At 27.6% G+C, this 19967-nt stretch overlaps 2 protein-coding genes across 2 annotated transcripts; both read left to right on the top strand.

Annotated features, from left to right (window-relative positions):
* The first annotated feature begins 15 nt into the window (after nucleotides 1-15).
* LOC118442655 (pyruvate kinase) lies at nucleotides 16-4952 on the top strand. Its single transcript, XM_035868538.2, has 9 exons — nucleotides 16-346; nucleotides 494-632; nucleotides 799-1037; nucleotides 1259-1436; nucleotides 1594-1812; nucleotides 1956-2131; nucleotides 2215-2448; nucleotides 2758-2980; nucleotides 3960-4952. The coding sequence occupies exons 1-9, from the start codon at nucleotides 308-310 to the stop codon at nucleotides 4193-4195; spliced, it is 1683 nt and encodes a 560-aa protein (XP_035724431.2). The 5' UTR covers nucleotides 16-307; the 3' UTR covers nucleotides 4196-4952.
* A 3272-nt stretch (nucleotides 4953-8224) lies between these two features.
* LOC118442654 (short neuropeptide F) lies at nucleotides 8225-19945 on the top strand. Its single transcript, XM_035868536.2, has 4 exons — nucleotides 8225-8432; nucleotides 13731-13828; nucleotides 16854-17038; nucleotides 19507-19945. Exons 2-4 carry the CDS (start codon nucleotides 13741-13743, stop codon nucleotides 19564-19566), a joined length of 333 nt encoding a protein of 110 aa, XP_035724429.1. The 5' UTR covers nucleotides 8225-8432; nucleotides 13731-13740; the 3' UTR covers nucleotides 19567-19945.
* The last annotated feature ends 22 nt before the right edge of the window (nucleotides 19946-19967 follow it).

Here is a 19967-nt window from a genome sequence, read left to right as displayed (position 1 = left end):
ATACATTTTTTTTTTTATTGTTAAAATAGGAATAACGATTCTCGATAAAAAAAAAAAAAAAAAAGAAAAGAAAGTAAGTTTCGATAATGTTAGTCATTTGATAAATATCATCGGCAATAGTTAATCATCTAATTTCATCATTGAGTATTTTTTTTCATCCGAAAAAAAAAAAAATATAAAACTCTCATATATGGAATATTATTAATAACCAGTTATCATTATATCATAATGTCATATAAATTCATATTTGTAATTAATAAAAATTAATTTTTTATGTGAACATTAAATAATATAAATCTATAACAAAATGTCGAGCGAAATGTCAAGTAATCAAGAAATACCACAGGTTCGTAATTAATAATTTATAACGTAACAGAGTAATATACAAAAGAATCTTATTGTTATTTATTTTTTATATATATATATATATTTTTTTTTTCTCATTTATTATTTTTACATTTATTTCCATTTTTTTTTCCTGCGTCGTTGATAGATATTCAATGAGGAGAAGGAATCATTAGAGAATCAATTAGTTGCAGCATACAGAAAGAATCGACTGGATCATTATATGCAATTAGATATTGATTCAAGTCCAAGGCCAGTCAAGCTTACTGGTGTCATGGTTACCATGAGTTGGTTATATTCACAATTATTATCTAAATGAAGATATTATAATTATATTATACATAGATAAATCTAATGAAATGTATAATCCTTTAGATCAGAATTCCTATTATTATTATTATTATTATATTTATTGTTTCTCTAAAAAAAAGAAAGAAAATTAAATTAAATTAGGTATAACAAATTCTTATCCATTGGCAATTGCGGAGATCATTAACGCCGGTGCAAACATTGTTCGTTTGAATTTATCGCATCAAACAGAAAAATGGCACGTTATTACCGTAAGATCAATAAGAGAGGCGGGAAATATTCTTTACAAATCTATGTGTAAAATATGTCCTATTGGTGTGGCAATTGATTTACATGGTCCCGAGATACGTACTGGAAAATTTCGTGGCGATTCATCATGCATAGTATAATAATTAATCTTTGAAATATTTCAAATGATTTAATAATTTTCTTTCATTATTTATTTATTTATTTATATTTTTATTTTTATTTATTAATATCGTTAAATAAATAAATAAATCTATATATATATATATAATCTTATTATTAGAATTTATTTTAAATATCTGTAGATAGATGGCGCTGTAAATGCTTTAGACGCCATTTTGAAAATACTTTCGTACAGGATCGCGGCGTATTCGTCGAAGGTAATAAGGTACGTTTATTGACGGATGGTAAAATACGACATGCGGGTACGTCCTCCTGTTTTTGGGTATCATATCAAGAATTATCAAATGTATGTCACGTAGGAGATACTATTTCGATCGATCGTGGCGCTATATTGTTAAAAGTTATTTGTGTCGGTTAGTTAAAATCAAAATCATATATATTAATATTGATTTGTGAAAATTGTTCAAAGATTTATATACGTTAAAAAATTAATACATTAGATATAAATAGAATATAAATAATTAATTAGATATATTCATTTCAATTAGAACTTTGATGATTTTATTGTAGGAAGCAATGAAGTGATTTGTAAGATTTTAAAAGGTGGTATTATTGGAAATGAAAAAACGGTTCAACTTTTGGACAATGTTATTTCGTTTCCAATTATTTCGAAACAGGATAGCAAAGACATTGAACTTGCTTCTAAGCTTGAATGCGATTTTATTATTGTAAATCAAGCACGTAACAGGAAAATGATAAGTTCTGTACGTGACGAAATAAAGAAAATAGGTTTGTAAAATGATTATTTATTAGATTTATCTATATCAAATTATTATTATTATTATAATAATAATAATTTGATGAAGGAGAGAATGTGTAATTTGATTGATTTTTCTTTTCCTTTTTTTTCCTTTTTTTTTTTTTTTTCCCAGGAAGTAATTGGATTAAAATTTTGGCGAAGATCTGTACGAGACAGGGTTTACAAAATTTCGATGAAATATTGAAAGAAGCCGACGGTATTATCTTTGAAAGGGATGGTTTGGAACTTGATATTGGAAAAGAAAAATTATTTCTCGCGCAAAAATCTATAATAGCTAAATGTAACAGGGTTAATATCATTACAGTAACATATTATAAGTATCTTATAACATTCTTGGAAATTAGGTTAACCATATTGTTGCATTGTTTTAGATCGGTAAACCCATAGTTATAAATTTTCGTCCTAAACTCAACAAGACACCGAAAATTAATACAGAATTAATAGCAATTGCTGTATTAGACGGTGCGGATACAATTTGCTTAGCTACAGGAAATTTGAACTTGAAAGATACTTTACTACTTGTTAAAGAAATTGATACTGTGTGTAGAGAAGCGGAAAGTGCACGATGGCAAAGAGAAATTTTCTTAAATACTTTTAATAATATGGTAAGTTTATTATTTAGTATATTTTTTATATACGTTATTTAAATGATCGATTATGTTCGAAAAATGAATATAAAAGACAAATGTTATATGTCTCTTATCAGATTCGATATATAATATCTAATATATGTTTTATATATAAAAACTATGATATAAGTGACAAAATCTTGTATATAAAAATATGAGCGTGCGTTATGATTTTTTTTTCTTGTTTTTCTTTTTTTTTCTTTTTTTATTATTAATTAATATTATTAATTAATACAGATAAAATTTTTAATGTTACTTACTTTTTCTGTTTTATTTATAATTAAGATGTCTATACCATTGAACATAGTGTATTCGATTGCCATTGGCGCCATACAGACCTCCTTGAATTGTAATGCAGCCGCTATCATAATCACAACTACGACCGGACGTAGCGCCGTCTTGCTCTCGATTTATCGACCACGATGTCCCATCGTAGCTGTTACGCGTTTTGGTTTTGTTGCCCGATACTTAAATATCTATTTTGCCGTACATTCCGTTCATTACAATGGTAAGGTATCATTACGAAGACATTATTTAAATTCAACTCTTTATAATCTCATTTTATTTGTCTTTCTTTTCTTATTTTTTTTTCTCTTTTTTTTTTTTTATCCATTGAAAAAAATCATATAACATTAAATTCATACTAATATATATATAAGTTATACTTAGTATAATATCGTACTAATAATTGTTACATTATAATATATTATAGTATATTATTATATATTATATAATATAATATCACTATTATATTATATTATATTATATTATATATTAATAATTATTTTATATATAATAATGACTAATTTTAATAATGATTTATTGATACTTTTTCAAAGTCACACTATGTTACAATGTATTAACAATGCTTTTATCTTTTCTTTTCTTTTCCTTTTTTTTTTTTTCTTTTAATTATTATTATTATTATTATTATTATTATTATTAGTATCTTCATCTATTCTATACAATCAGTAAATAATTTCATTAACGATTAATTGAAACCAGGAGAGAACAATCGATCGAATATGAAGTACATTTGCAGTTAAACATGCTTTTATAATTCGTTTTATTCGCCTTTTTGTTCTCTTCCCTTTAACGCCAACGTATTATCGAAAATTAAACGAGTGGGGTGCAATATACATACATTTGCGATGAAAGAAAGGAATCGCGGTGAATGTTTGTCCACATATGAGACATTAATGAGCTCTCTCCCATAAATTGTTTTGTTGTGAAGTTAAAATACGACATATTCGATATGTTTATTCTTTTTTTTTTTTTTTTTTTTTTTTGGTTACTTTTGTTTCGCCTTTTTTTTTCTCCATTAATAATTACATCATTTTATTAGTGCCTTATAAATCATTATTCATCATAATTTTTAATTATTCAAAATTATCAAAATGCTTTAGTCTCTTTTTTTATTTTCTAAGTACGTTTAATGTTTAAATAAATCACGACTAACATTCGTAACATTTTTAATGATTTTTCAGCGTCACCTTTACCCAATAGGCTAAAAGATATCGATGTACGCGTGCGAGCTGGTTTGAATTATTTAATAGAAAGAAAGTATATCAAACTTGGCGATGCAATAGTTGTAGTTGGCCCATCGCGACAAGATGGAGGATTTATTAACTCTATTCGTGTGATCTATGCATCTTTTGATATGATCAGATCATTCATAAAAAATTCAATGATGTTATCTAACGATAAAAGGATATCATTGTGATCGCAATAAAGAGGAGAGAAGAAAAGGAAAGGGGTGGAGGAAGGAGGGGATAGCAAAACGAACAATAAACAAATGTACAAATAAAAAAAAAAAAAAAAGAAAATTATTAAAAAATCTTATTACAAAAGACAATGAGAGATTTCAAAACGATCGTTACATTTAATTTAAAGGAATGAAAATAAACGTAAACATTGATAGACCAACGAGTTAGATAAAAAAGAAAATAGAATTTACATTGAGAAAGTCCTTTTCATTGACAAAACAATCTGTGGACGTTCAATGAACATATGGTTACGTCGTTGTAAACGGCTAGCAATGTACGTTATCTATGTTATAACTGATTAGGTTCTATGGCTCGTAGAATGAAGGACAAAGTTCATGGAGGTAGATAAAACCGATCGGAGGTCGGTTTCTAGTTACATAGATACGTTCGAACTGCTATCGATATCTTTTTGTCATCTGTGAAACGAGTAACAAGGTGGATTTTTGACGTCATCAGGATCAAGATCTAAAAAAAAAAGAAGGAGTAATACAAGTATCGTTAGACGTATAATAACTTGGGTAATATCAATGTCTATTAAATATATAAAATATTAATAATAATCATTAATTAAATAGGATAACGTCGAAATATGAATAAAATAATTTTACGAACGTATTTATAAATTTTCCTGTATATCATATTTTATCGTATATATGTTTATACGAGTCACATGCATATATATGTACATACATTTCATATATATATGTGTATATACATACATAAATACATATATATATACTCTGTTTCCCAGTATCGATTGATATCTCCATTATTCTAGTGAGATATGTTTATTTAGACATTAGCTGAGAACGATCTCGAGTAGACATTAACACTAAACGCATCCTTGTAATTCAATACGTTCTTGAGAATACTTGAAATTTGACGAGAAGTAATTTAGTTTTTCAAGTGTCTCGTTTAATTTCGAGATTGTCCAAAGATCGATCCTTCGTATATGTATTGTCTGATAAAAGAATTTTTTTTTTTTCTTTTTTTTTTTAAATTAACTTAAATTTGTTTATTATTATTATTTTTTTTTTTTAAATTATTATTATCATAATTATTATTATCCGTAGCTATAGTTAGTAATAGGTATTACTAGGTTATATCTATATAATAAAATTTCATATTTTATATTCGTCCTCCTTTGAAAGTAATAAATTGAGATATTATCAACCGTCCGCCGCAAGAGACGAAGCTCCGAGTTCTCCAATTTAAATTGCATAAGGATGCAAAATCAACGAATGAATTTTTGAATTATGTTAAACTTGAATGCGTAGTCCCTCGTGAACGATGTATATAAGAGAGTACTTGTAGAAGGGTGAAAGTTGTTCTCGTAAACGTGCTCGCGCTTCTCAACCAGTGAAAGATTCTTAAGTAATGCAATTAGAACGAAGCGATCTATCGTTAATTCACGTTACGATCTTTCTTCGTCGCTTTAAGAAATCTTAATCGTTAATTTTCGTTTAAATTGTTTGCCTAAAGTCTCGGTATAATATTAAGTTCATTAATTTAATTTTAAAGTTGATTAATTCATCTTCTTTTTATTTGTTTTCTCTCTCTCTCTCTCTCTCTCTATCTCTCTCTCTCTTTTTTTTTATACATTTGAAATACACTTTGCGATGACACTTTTCTTACGAGTTTATAATTTTTAGTTTAAATTCCTAGTTCAGGTTTTTTTCTTTCTTTTTTTTTTTTTCTTCTTTCTAAGTCTAAATCGCACGTCATATTATTTCCTGATATATAAGGAATAATCTGTTTCATTTTAAAATCAATCGTGCGATAGTACCACCGATATTCGCATTAAATCATATTGTCGATCGGTAAAAAGAGAAAAGAAAAAAAAAAAAAAAAGAAATAGCGAACCCGGTAGGGTGACTTTAGATATATGCTTTGATTTGTCAAATAGAGATTTAGTTTATCATAACTTATAGATTAGATAAGAAATATAATTCATATCTGTCGTCCTGTAACATAGGACGATTGCCAAGAACCAATATGGTTTTTCTTTTTTATTTTTATTTTAGTTTTTTTTCTTTTCTTTTTTTTTTTAATCAAATTATAATAATACACGTTTGAGAGAACAGTTGTGATTTCATCTTTTTCTTTTTTTCTCCTTTTTATTATTTGCAGAGATAAAAATAACGCACGATTGAAGTATAATTTAATATATAAATTATATGAAAGTGGATTATACGAAAAGTAGGAACTATTTTGTTATAATCTTTTTTGTTTCTTTTTTTTTTGTTTTTTTTTTATTTAAAATTTTTATGTAATCTTATAAGTTGACGATCACGTTAAACAATTTGTATTTATTTTTAATTTTCTTCAAGGCACATTTGAGAAATATAAATTTTTGAATTTGATTATGCTACTCTTTGAAATCTATATTTTATTTTATCAATTTTACTTAGCATCGTTACGATTTAACGTTTAAAATAAAAGAGTAATTTTATCGATGATCGAGAAAATAAAAGGAAAATTGAATGAAAATCTCACGGATAATTATTTATTATCGTCTTACATATATTCTTAATGCTTTATTACGTTATTTAATTCTTCAACGATACAGAAAAATAGATTATTTTTAAAACGTTAGTCGTTGTTATCGTCCTCATCGATAATATAATAACAAATATATATATATATATATATATAGATTTCTCTTTGTTATTTCTTTCATCGTCTCTTTAAATCTTCTCTTTTACAAATTATTGATCTTAAGATTTGCCAGATAAACTCGGAGAAAATTAATATTTGCTTATGCGAAAGATCATACTCGGTTAACTGAAAAGTTTTCCCCTGGATATATATATATATATATATATATATATATATATCCAAAATCTTCATAAAAGTAAAAAATTCGTAAGACGAACATAAACGAAAAGGATCGGTACTGAGTGTACTCTTCTAAAAGCAATGCTTCTTAAATTTGTACCAGGGTCAAATGATACGAATGAATTCGGAAATTCGAAGAAATAAAAAAAAAAAAGAAAAAAAGAAAAAAGGAAAAAAAAATGTCGTCTCCATTGCCCTTCTAAGCAAATTGATAAGACGATGTCAGATTGAAAAGAAGTAAGAGAGCTGACTGGAATATCCTTAAGGTAAAATCATCTTAATGAAGATGACTTGCATAAAATACTTACGTTAATACTTCTATTTAAAAGTCATCCTATATATCTTAACTTTTTCAACTCGAACTTTTTATACTTTTTTAATTTTTTTACTTTTGCTACCGTCACGCTTATCTAAGATGTTCTAACGATTGATAATTATAAGAGAAATAGATCAATATTGTTAGACTGGAATATATTATAATGAAAAAGGGACGTGAAAAAGAATAAAAATTATACAAAAATATTTTCGCGAAGTATTATTACGAAGAAATAAAATTTGACGAATAACGAAGGACGATTGTCTTTGTTTAACAAAGGAAAAAGAAAAGAAAAAGAAAAAAAAAAAGAAAGAAAGAAAAAAAAATATTCACAATATTCACAATATTCACAATATTTACGTTCACCCAAGAGTATAATTTAAGCGGCTCGATAATGTACATATATATATATGTATATATGTTTGGAAGAAGGATAACATAATACTATGACGAGAAACACGAGGACCATTGTCATCGTTAAAATAATCACGAATACAAATATCATAATCGTCATTAGGAAGAACTGAATGACGTAGTGATTACCATGTTCCGCGTCGTTGTTGGTATTAAGGAAGAGTGAATTGAAGAGGAGAGAGAGAGGGGAAAAGGTGGATGAAGTGATGGAGGAGGAGGAGAAGGACGAAGAGGGGGATGATTGTGAGAGAAAAATCGCGAGGTAGGGATGAGAAGAGAGGAACGCTTGCGCCCCGTAACCGCGTGGCTGCTTTTCAAGCGGCCACCTGTGCACCCACCCTTTTCATCCCCCATCGAAAGCACCATCGCGGCTTTCCCTATATATATAAAGGGATCCACGGCATCTCTACACTTCGTATCATTACTGCGGTAACGTGCGATACAGCGCTCACGACAACTCTTATCACTGACGATCCCCTTCTTAAGACATTGATCTTTTGCCATCTCATCGATAGATCAAATTTAATCTATTAAAGAAGAAAAGAGAAGAAATTTTCTTTTGACGTACAAACGTCTTTTTGTTTCCCGTTACTCGAAGAACAACTCGTATCGGCGATTACTTTCATGTAAGTAAATATCGTCTTGTACCGTAATATTATTTTTTCCTTTTATCTTCGTTCATTTTCTTTTCTTTTATTTTATTTTTATCTCATTTTATCCCTCTACGATTCTCTGTGATTTTGTGAAAGTATACGCGTTTTAATTTCACGATTTCTTATTAAATAAATATCTCTGACATTTTTATTTATTTATTCATTTATTTATTATTATTTTCCTTTTTTTTTGCTCTCTATACATCTTCTTCAATGTTCAACATTGATTCGTATTTCGTTGTATCTACTTTTATCTCTTTCTTTCGTTATTTTTACTTTTTTTCTTTCTCTCTCTTTTTTCTTTTTTTTTTTTTTTTACTTGAATAATTAAAATAGATTTCAAATTTTAAATTTAATTTATCTCTAGTTTTATATATATATATATATATATATATATATATGTATATGTATATGTATATGTGTGTATATACTACTTTAATTAATACTTTTTTTTCTTTTCTCAACTCGTATAATCCTTAACTACTAATCGTAATTAAAGGGGATAGTAATTTGCAATGACACGCAATTTTCCAACTTGCAGAAACATAGGGGATTACATTGGCAAACTCGTTGAAAGTTTCTGTCTTTCTCTTTTCCTCCCTTCCTTCCTTCTTCCCTTTTTCTCCCTCTCTCTTTCTCTCTCTCCCTCTCTCTTTCTCTCTTTCATAATTTTATAATAATCTCTTTAAGAAACATCCCTTTTCATTATCGCCCTTTCGTTCGTCTCATATGTAGTGACTTCTCAGCCCTTCTTTACGTTCAAGTTGAAGAGTAGAATTTAATTGGTTCAAAAATTATTCACAAGTTTTACACGTACGGGACTTTCTATCGTGTTTATCCGCTTTCACGGATTTCTGTTTTAAATGTATGCTCTCAAGAGACACGTTTACATAAAAATTGCAAAACGCCGAAGGAATCGAGAATCAATGTAATAGCTATTCATACAAGATCGCTTAAGATTAATAAAAACTTTTATTGCACATATATATTATATGTATATATAAGTAGACTTATACAATTGACTAACATAATACGAGAGAATATATGAATATTTTGATAATAAATTGACGTATATCTATGCATATCTGTATAATATATGCGTAATCGATAAATCATTAGAAATTATTAGTACTGTTGGGAAAATGACAAGTGGCAATTATTTAAAGAACACACAAAAAGAAAAACAAAAGAAACTATTGCAATTTATTCATTCATTTTCTATTTTTTTTTTTTTTTAATCCTTCCTTTAATTTTGTCTTCTACAATGCGATCAATTTAAATAGAATTTAATCGACGAAACTATAATCCTCATTTCTTCTTTTTTCTTTCTTTTTTTCTTCTTTTTTTTTTCGTTTGCATCCACTCGATAAGCCGATGCACGTTTTCTATCGGATGTCATCGAAAAATTCGTCGTTCGCTTGGAAAATACACTACTTCCCGCGTATTCTCATAAAAAATCAGTCGATAAAAAATAATATACTTTTAAGCTCGCGCCTGACTGCCCCTTTTCCTTCTTGCCTAGCCGCGATCTGAGAATAATCTCATTTTTCTAAATATATACCCTCTTTGATCGTAAACAGTGATTACGATTTTACTTGAGCGCGCATATCTCTTTATGGTTTATGTCAATATAAAGTTATGGGGTTTGTGAATATCGTTTTTTACTGTCGAACCAACGTCTCCGAACGTCTATTCGTTAAAGACAATAGATATGTACTAGATGTGTAAATACATTTTTTTTTTTAATTTTTTTTATCTTAAATGTATCATCATTATCTTAATTTAAGTATCATCATTTTTTTTAATTTATTATTTTAATAATAATAATTTTAGTTCTTTTCCATATATGTATATATATATATATATGTATGTATGTATTTAGGTATCATATCGTACGTACTTATAGAATTTTTTGACGAAATATCTCTACGTATGTATGTATGTATAACTAAGTACCTACCAGGTATATAATCATTTTCAAAGAATTTAATTTTTGCATCTGACAAGAATTATTTTATCTTAAATAATAGTTTCGATTAATTTTATTAATTAATTTTTTTTTTTTTTTAATATAATCCGTACAAGGAATAATCAAATATTGTCAAATTTTCTTTTTTCAATGTTAACTATCCACAAAAAAATATCTCCTTTCCATGAATGATAAAAAGCGATCTTTTTGTTTCTTTTTCTTTTTTTTTTTTAAGATGTCGATGAATACAGAGGAAGAGAGAAAGAGAGAGAGAGAGAGAGAGAAAGGAAGCTAATTAAATTTTGTATTGGATGCGTAGCTTTTGTCAAAAAGAAAACAAGAAAAAAAAGAATGCAATAAATAAACTGATTAAAAAATTCTTACGAACAATTGAGTTTTTGTTTTTTTTTTTATTTTCTCTGAATTTTTTTTTTTATTTCGTTCTTCTTTTTCTTTTTTTTTTTTTGGAGTAACTTGATTCGAAAAAGAGATTTATTCTCTGCAAACGATAGATTCTCCCTTTTTCTCTCTCTCGTTTTATTCGCGAGAAGATTCTCCGCTCTGAATCGTCACTTGTTGCTGGCCGACCGATCGATTATCCTCCGTTCGCTTTTTTTTTTAATAAAAAAAATATCAAATTTGTTAAACGAATTCATCTCGATCTTTTCTCTCTCTCTCTTTCTCTCTCTCAATCTATCTTTTTAATCATATTTTGTTGCGATTAAATTATACCGAAAAATGGCGAAACGAATCATTTGCGTCGATGCAAAGTAAATATTTATTTTTTATTTGTTTATGATATGTAAGAAAAAAAAGAAAAAGGAACAAAGTAATGTTATAATAGATTTCGTACGATCCATATTTTTTGTTTTGTTTTGTTTTGTTTTGTTTTGTTTCCCTTTCTTATTTCCTATATACGATGTTTACAATCAATGTTAACTTTAAATCCCGAAGAATTAAAATCTATTGAAATGTAATAAATTTTAAAGCATTATATCGAGAAATATACGACGACACATTAGATGCATATACGTTGTAACATAGATATATAGAAAATACATATATACATACATATATACATACATACATAAATATATATGTACATATCTATATACATGTATAATGTAGATAACTACATGCTCGTACAAGTATCACGGATGAGAAGACATATTACTCGCCGATAGGGATGATATGCAAAAGTTAGGTGCCTAAGGGTACCAAGGTTATATTAATATGTCTTACCTAATATAGATTGTAATGTTTATATAAACATTGTTTAATTCGATAGGAGATATTACGATCAGTAAGATGTGATCGATCGAATTAGGATCGAAACTCATTGGATTTTTATGTTTCTTCTCTTTTTCTCCTTTTCTTTTGTATTCAAGAGAAAAAACCAAAAGAAAAAAACAATGAACATACATATCAATATAGCTTACGAAATTAAAAAAAGTAAAGAAAAAGAAAAAAAAACGAATAAAGAATTCTCCCCTCCATCTTATGTTGTATCGAAAATCAAAGATAATCCGACTTGTCACGGAATTATTATCATTTAAAGAGTAAAAATATAAGGGAGGATAAAAAAGAAAAGAAATTGCGAAATTCGAGAGATCGAAGAGAGATTAAGAAAGTCTATCAAGGTGAAAGCTCTTCTTCTCTTCGTGAATTCGATATTTATCACGTTGATTGCAACGAAGTTTGTCAGCGTGGATGATGATAAAATTTATCTTTTCATAAATAATTAATCGTCGAAACTCATACCTTTTTTTTTTACTTTCTTTCTCTTTCTCTCTCTCTCTCTTTCTCTCTCGCTTTTTTATATCTTTTTTTATTTATTACTTATTTTTTTCTTCTTAGTTTTTTACTCGATATATTTCGTGATATAAATACCGATAACATTTTTATGAAAATACGTAAATGTATCAATGTATGGGAGAGAGAGAGAGAGAGAGAGAGAGAGAGAGAGAGAGAGAGGGAAAGAGAAAGAAAGGAAGAGGAAGAGGATAGAACAATTCATTAATATTTTAAATGCTGAATTGTAACGAGATCCATTTAGAAAAAAAAAAAACAAAAAAAAAGAGAGAAGAAAGGAAAAAAAATTTCTACTGCATCTCAAATAGGCAAGGTATAAAAGTTTGATCGTTATAAAAATAAAAATGGAAAAAGAAAAAAGAAAAGAAATGAGGATAAAGGAAGAGAAGAAAGAAGAAGAAAAAATATCGTTCGTTTCTTAAGAATTTCAGATGTCTCCGACACCATTGTTACGTGTTATCGTGAAAAAGAGAAATCACGTAATCACAGACCTTCAATGTACCATATACTATTATAATATATATCTGCATTTCTTTCATACTCTTAATTACGTGATATATATACACATGAGGCTCGTCATTATCTATATCATATATATATATATATATATGATCTAATCGAAATCATTAGATGAATATATTTTATTTAATTATTTTAATTCTTGTCTTTTTTCGACGGGATATTTAAAAGAACCCTATGGTGTTTCTTTTCCTTTTTTTCTTTATTTTCCTACTTCCTTTTATATATTGTATAATTATTGATAGAAACAATAAAGTATAGATGATGATGATGCCGGAATTTTTATCTTTTTTTTTTTTTTTTTTTTTTCTTATTTTTTAGTTCGCTTATTATGTACGTGAAAGGAAACTAATGTTTGTATTTGTTATCTTTCGTTTAGAAACGATATTAATAAATTAATTGTTAATTGTTAAATAAAATTATAGTTCGATAATAATGATGTTTGTAGAATTTACAAATGTTATTTGTTAATCGTTGTTTAATGTGTTTTTGAACTTTCGTATCGTTTTCATTTGATCCGTTGAAAATCCAATAAGAACAATGGATAGAACGTACGGTACGTCAAAAAGCGACGCGCTTTACGGGCTTGTTTACTTAATCCTCTGTTTATTTCTAACTGGATGAGTGGGTGGATGGTAGTGGTGGATAGTACATATTTATCTATGTACATATACAAACGTTCTCTTGGACAATCTCACGACGATCATAAAACGTAACAGTGTAATATGTTTACAAACAAGATTAATCTCAGAGAAATATTTCTCGATATATCGATGTTTTCGTTCTACATTTAATGAGATTTTATTTTTTTTATATATACAATTATTACATATCGTCATCAATACAATTGTGAGATCGAACAGTGACATAAAAAGTTTATGTGTTCATTGTTCGTTTTCTTCTTTCTTTTTCCTTTTTTTTTTCTTGACCTTTTCTTATTTTTTTATTTTTTTTTTTTTTTTTTTTTACAGAAAATCCAACATGAGGGCTGAATTCGGTCTAAGAACTAGCATCCTCCTTGTCATCTTCGGCATCGTCTGCGCGGTGGAAAATTATGTGGATTATGGAGGTACGAATTGTGTAATATATTATAATCAATGTTCTTCTTTCAGTATTCTTTTTTTTTTTTTTTTTTTTTTTTTTTTTTTTTTTTTTTTGATTAATCAATATACATCGCGAAAGAAATTTTTTAAATGATATAGAAATTTTATTCCTTTTCGTTTCTTATTCTTTGTTTTTTGTTTTATTAATATTAAAAATTACAAATTTTTCTTTCTCTCTCTCTCTCTCTCTCTCTCTCTGTCTCTCTGTCTCTCTCTGTCTCTCTTGAAAAGTGAATATAAAAATTCTTATCAAAGAAAATCTATTCATGATAATCTATTTGAGTATGCCAAATAATCAATAAGATTAAAGAGGATGAATATTTGAATGATAAATTTTCTTTTAAGATTAATTTCGTACGATGGCGTACTTATTTTTATTTATGCAAAAACTCATGAAAAATGGAGTAATGAAAATGTTTGTAAATACGATAAAGAAGCTTTTAAATAAGCCGCTTAACTAATTGTCTTGTCTTGAAAAATTAAAATATTTTAAAATTTGAAAATTTAATACAAAATTATATCAAACAAATATAAAATATACATATTCGAATATTGTTTTTTTTTCTTTTATTTTTACATATTATTGACTTAATATTAAATGATTAAAAATTACCCACACACACACACACATGCACACACGCACACAAAATAACTTCTACATAGAATTTTATTTGTCAGTAGTATGTTAGAAAAAAAAGGAAGTGTAATGACGTCACGTTATTTTTCAATACTATAGACATCGTTTTTTTTTTTTTCATCAACGTGGAATCGAAGAATTCTTTTAGAAAAGACACAATGTTTTGACTTCCTACACTAACGGACAATATGGTCTCGATAAAATCATCGAACCGTTTCGAAAAAAAAAAACGAAAAAAAAAACTAGAAGGATGCTACACCATTTTTCAATGATCGATATGTTTGGCTCATCCATTCATATTTCGTATTTTTACCTATCAATAGAATCCATAGAATTTTCTATTTCCGTTTTCATTCGATATGGCTACCCATTTCATTCTATTTCCTTTTCTCTTTGTTTTTATTCATATGATTCGACATAATACCTACACATTTTCCGTTTAACCATCCCTTTATATTTATCATTGCTTTTGTAATTTACAATTCTTTTCGATTTATCACAATCTGCGATTGTCGTATTGTCAGAACGATAAAAGAAAGAATAATTTTTTTGATTTTCAATCTCATTGATAATATATATATATATATATATTATTATTGCCATGTATATTTTATTCTATTTATATTATTGGTAACAATTACTATCAATTATTTAAAAAAAAAATTATTAATTCCTAGTGATAGTATTTTAATGGGAAAATTAAAAAAAGAAAGATAAAAAAAAACAAAAGCAAAAAAAAATTACATTTAAAAGAAAAATGATTAACTTGGATAGAAATGATTTCATTCATGATATAAAGAATAAGAAAAGAATATTTTTGAAAGAGTATTATTAGATATCGTTGGTAATAAGTTATTTTCATCGCATCTGTGAAAGTGCTCCTTTATGACAAAGGACCTTCTTACGCAATCATCAGTTATTATTATACAACTATTATACAATATTAGTATACAATATTAATAAAGAACCTTGCCCTTAATATTACTAGTTAAAGTAATGGAATACGAAACGTGATCTCATATTAATTGATAATAAAAAGTTAATGAATGAGTCGGTGTGATGAGAAAAAAGAAAAAGGAAAAGAAAAACAAAAAAATAGATCCTTCGATTTTATCGTTTTCTTTTGTTTTTGTTTAATCAGAATATTGAAAAGAATAGAAAAGAAAAGAAAAATATTTTTATATAACTATCGAATGAATGGATTATTTTTAATTTTCAATTCTTTGTGAGATTTTGATTTCGATACGAAATCAAAAGTCTATTTTCTCGATCAAAGCAGCAATATATAAATATATATATATATATATATGTATATAAACACACTTTGTTATTTATCGTTTATACATGTACTTCGTTTATTTTTAATAACCTCTCGGTCTTTATCATAAAGATCAATCCCGAATAAAACGAAGAACGTTACTTATCGTAAAACAATTTAATGACCTCACATACTAGCTTGCACATCATCTCTCATATGATGGAATTATTCAAAACGTGATAAATAATATTTTTGAATATTTTCATTGACGTTGACTATAGAAAATAGAATTTCTTTTTACTTCGGGAAATTGAAAAATTCTGATCACTGTTAAAATTAAAAGGAACGCGCTCGTTCCAGTAGAAACTTTTTTTTTATTTGCTCCTGGCGATTTCTGCATTTTATTTATCTATTTCTTTTTCTTTTCTTTTCTCTCTCTCTCTCTCTCTCTCTCCCTCTCTTACAATTAGAAAGAGAATCATTACATGAATGGAATCTAATTTATACTTATCGATCTTTGAAAAATCACAGAACTATATATATATATATATAAACGCAGATGTCAGAGAATGATATGATATTTTCATAATAATTCATTAAATCGATAACAGTGACACAATATTATCCAAAAGTAGTTAACTTGGGACAGCCGATACATCAAAATATTCTTATTGTATAGGAAAACGACAATTTTTTGTCGCTTGCATTGAAATCGTCGGGACATTAGATACAGATATATGATCCTATGGACTCTCTGGAGATTTTTTTTTCTTTTTTTCTTTTTTTTTTTTCATATTGTCAAAAAAAGACAGTCATCAATGATCACTCATTTACGCGACGATCGTTTCATCGTCTTCGAATAAAAGTATTGAAAATGTGAAATCTTTTTTATCGATAAAAAATATCTCGAGTTTGTCCGAGTGACAATCTGATCTAGTGAATTATATTGATAATAATTGATGATAATTAAAAAAAAAAAAAAGAAGAAGAATTGAAAATTATCGATGTCTATGATGAAATTATTGATATTTACATTTGTTAATTTTCTTTTTTTTTCCTTTTCTTTTTTTTTTTTTTTTTTATTCTGTACTTACAGACGAATCACCGGACAAATCGACGGCCGAGAATATTCACGAACTTTACAGACTCATCCTGCAACGGAACGCTTTAGAAAACGGCGGATTTAATGGGGTCCCATTGGAACATCTGATGATTCGTAAATCTCAACGATCGCCGTCATTGCGCTTACGATTTGGTCGTTCTGGTTCACCTCACATTTCGGTAAGTTATTTCGTTATATAAAAAAAGAAATATCGAATTCATTCGATTGATCGATTTAATCGATTACATAGACATAAATACATATCTAATATCATATCCCAACTCTTTTCTTTTTTATTATTCTTCTTTTTTTTATTTTTTATTTTTTTTTCTCATTGATATACCTAATGTAAAAGTCTCAGATTTTATTATATGATCGGTGAACTGTACGAGTTAACGATATCAAAGGAAGAAGTTAAAGTCTTTGAATTATTTTTGAAATATTCTTCTGACGATATTAAAAATATAATACATATTTATTTTTTTTTTTTTATACACATATAACATACCCACGTTTTATTTCAATTCATAAATTATTTACTTGTTACGTATTATCCACATATTTACGTTATTCGTAAACAATTAATTTACTAACAGATCTTCTTATAGATAGGATATATAATAATATTTACTCGAAATGTTTGAGAATGTCAAGGAAAAAAAAAGAGAGAGAGAAAGAAAGAGAGAGAGAGAGAGAGAAAGAGAGAGAGATAATAAAAACGTCACTAGCTCGTTCGATTATAATACTATTGTTTATATCGCGCAGATGGATAGATCAGTCAATTTTACCGAAGGTTATCCTTGAAATAAATACCTCCATATATAAACATACATACATATATACATATATATATATATATATATATATATATATATATATATATATATATATAAAATGAAGTCGAATGTCAGTGAACTTGTCCGAAGGGTGCGAGCTGACAAGTACAAATTCGTAAGGACATAGCAAGAGTGACATGACACATTACTGAAATTTTTATCGCTATTGGTATACACGTATAGATACATAGATACATAGATACATAGATATATAGATAGATAGATAGGTAAGAAAGAGAAGGCAAGGGAAACTAGTCCCAAGAGTTTATCGATCGTTCGCAAAGTGACGCGTCTTTGAGAAATAACACTTTACGAAGGAAACAACGAAGCAATTTCCAGTCTGTCGCGCACGATCGTTTCAATTTTTATATAAATAGATATACCAAATCCTATATGGTTGAACGGGTAGAGAAATGAAACGAAATAGAGGGAGAGAGAGAGAGAGAGAGGGAGAAGAAGAAAAAAGAAAAGAAAAAAAAGTGTATACCTACATACATACGTAAGTAAAATGTATACGTAATAAGGGCAGGTAGAGGAAAGAAAGAAAGAGAGAGAAAGAGAGAGAAAAGAAAAAAGACATGGCTAGGAAAAAGAAAAATTTGCATTGTTCGCAACACCGATATCGTGGCGCTGATTAATGCGTTTTTACGAAAAATATTTCTAAAGTAAAGTCAAAAAATAGAGACTTCATGAATTATAAAGATTTTGTGACAAAACAAGGAAATATATCGTTTCTTACATATATATATATATATATATATATATATATATATATATATACGACGAGATAAACATTAAATGTACAAATATTTGTAAATTAGGGAAATTTTTTATTTCCTTTTTTTTTCTCTCTCTCTCTCTCACACACACACACACACTCTCTCTTTTTCTATTTCTATCTCTATCTTTTTCTTTCGCATTACAAGATAGGAGGGTGAAGAAAAACAAGAAAAAAACTTAATTCAAAATAAAGATTTGATAACAAAATCAATTGCCTTGCTCTTTGTGGTTCTCTATCTCTCTCTCTCTCTCTCTCTCTCTAACTTTCTCTCTCTATTTATTTATCTATCTATATATTTTCCCTTCTCTTTTCTCTTCTTCAATAAGTTGACATGAATGGTCATGTCTCATCAAAGCATCTCTTCTTCTCTAATCAAGCTTGCTTCTCGATCACGTAAGATTGTCCTCAATTTCTTATTTCTTTTTTCCTCATGTCCAATAATATCTCCCTACTTATTTAGAGAAACTCTCTTATATCATTCTTTTGAATGTAACTTGCGTTGTATATTTCCAATCTTCAATTCGTTCAATCGAATCAACTGAATCACGGCCTATCGTCGCACGTCTCGTTTTCCCTTTTAAAGAGGCAACTTTTTATTTCTTCTTTTCTTCCTTTCATCATTTTTTCTTTCCCTTTTTTTTTCTTTTTATTTTTTTTCAATTTTTCCTACGACATTATCGCGACGATCTTTCGAAGCTCATTAACTTTGAGAATGGAAAATAAATTTCTTCCGAACGAATAAATATCTCGATACGTTTAAATAGCTAAGAATATTTATATATATATATATATATCATTGATTTAATGCGATAAAATTAATTCGAATGAACTGAAATGTTAATCAATGCGTTAAATCGTTTTGCACGAAGAGACAGAGACAGAGATAGAGATAGAGATAGAAATATATATATATATATACATAGAAAGAGAAAGAGAGGGAGAGAGAGAGAATGATAGTACATAATTAAAAGAATATTTTCAATGAGTCCATTAATTAAGGTCATTCCCTCGATTTCCATTTATGTTACAGGCGGGCATGCTCTCGAAGCCGATGGCAGCTGTGGCGACGGGTTTCGAGGATAACAATTAATAAAAGCGTTGGACGAATTGAATTATTTTTCCTTTGCTATGAAACGACGTCACTCTCTTATATTTCTCATAAATCTTAGATAAGGCGTAAGAAAACTTCTCTCGTATCTACGCTTATTATATTAACGACAGTGGGAAAGTAAACCAAACAAAGAAAAAAAAAAAAAAAAAAGAAAAAAAAAGAAGAGCAAAAAAAGAAAAAAGAAGATTTATCGTCATCATTTAATCCGTAATCAATAATTATCTCTGAAGATTCTTCCGTTTCATCTTCGACTTATAATAGCGATGTTCTATCTTTACTATCAAACAGGAAAAGAAAAAAAAAAAAAGAAAAAGGAAAAGAAAAAGAGGAAAAAGAAATAGTAAAATAGAGAGAAAGAGAGATGTGTATATCAAAAATAT

This window comes from Vespa mandarinia, chromosome 22, assembly GCF_050613455.1.
Source record: "Vespa mandarinia isolate Hongniang chromosome 22, ASM5061345v1, whole genome shotgun sequence".
Lineage (NCBI taxonomy): Eukaryota > Metazoa > Arthropoda > Insecta > Hymenoptera > Vespidae > Vespa > Vespa mandarinia.
This window is presented reverse-complemented; position numbering and strand designations above follow the sequence as displayed.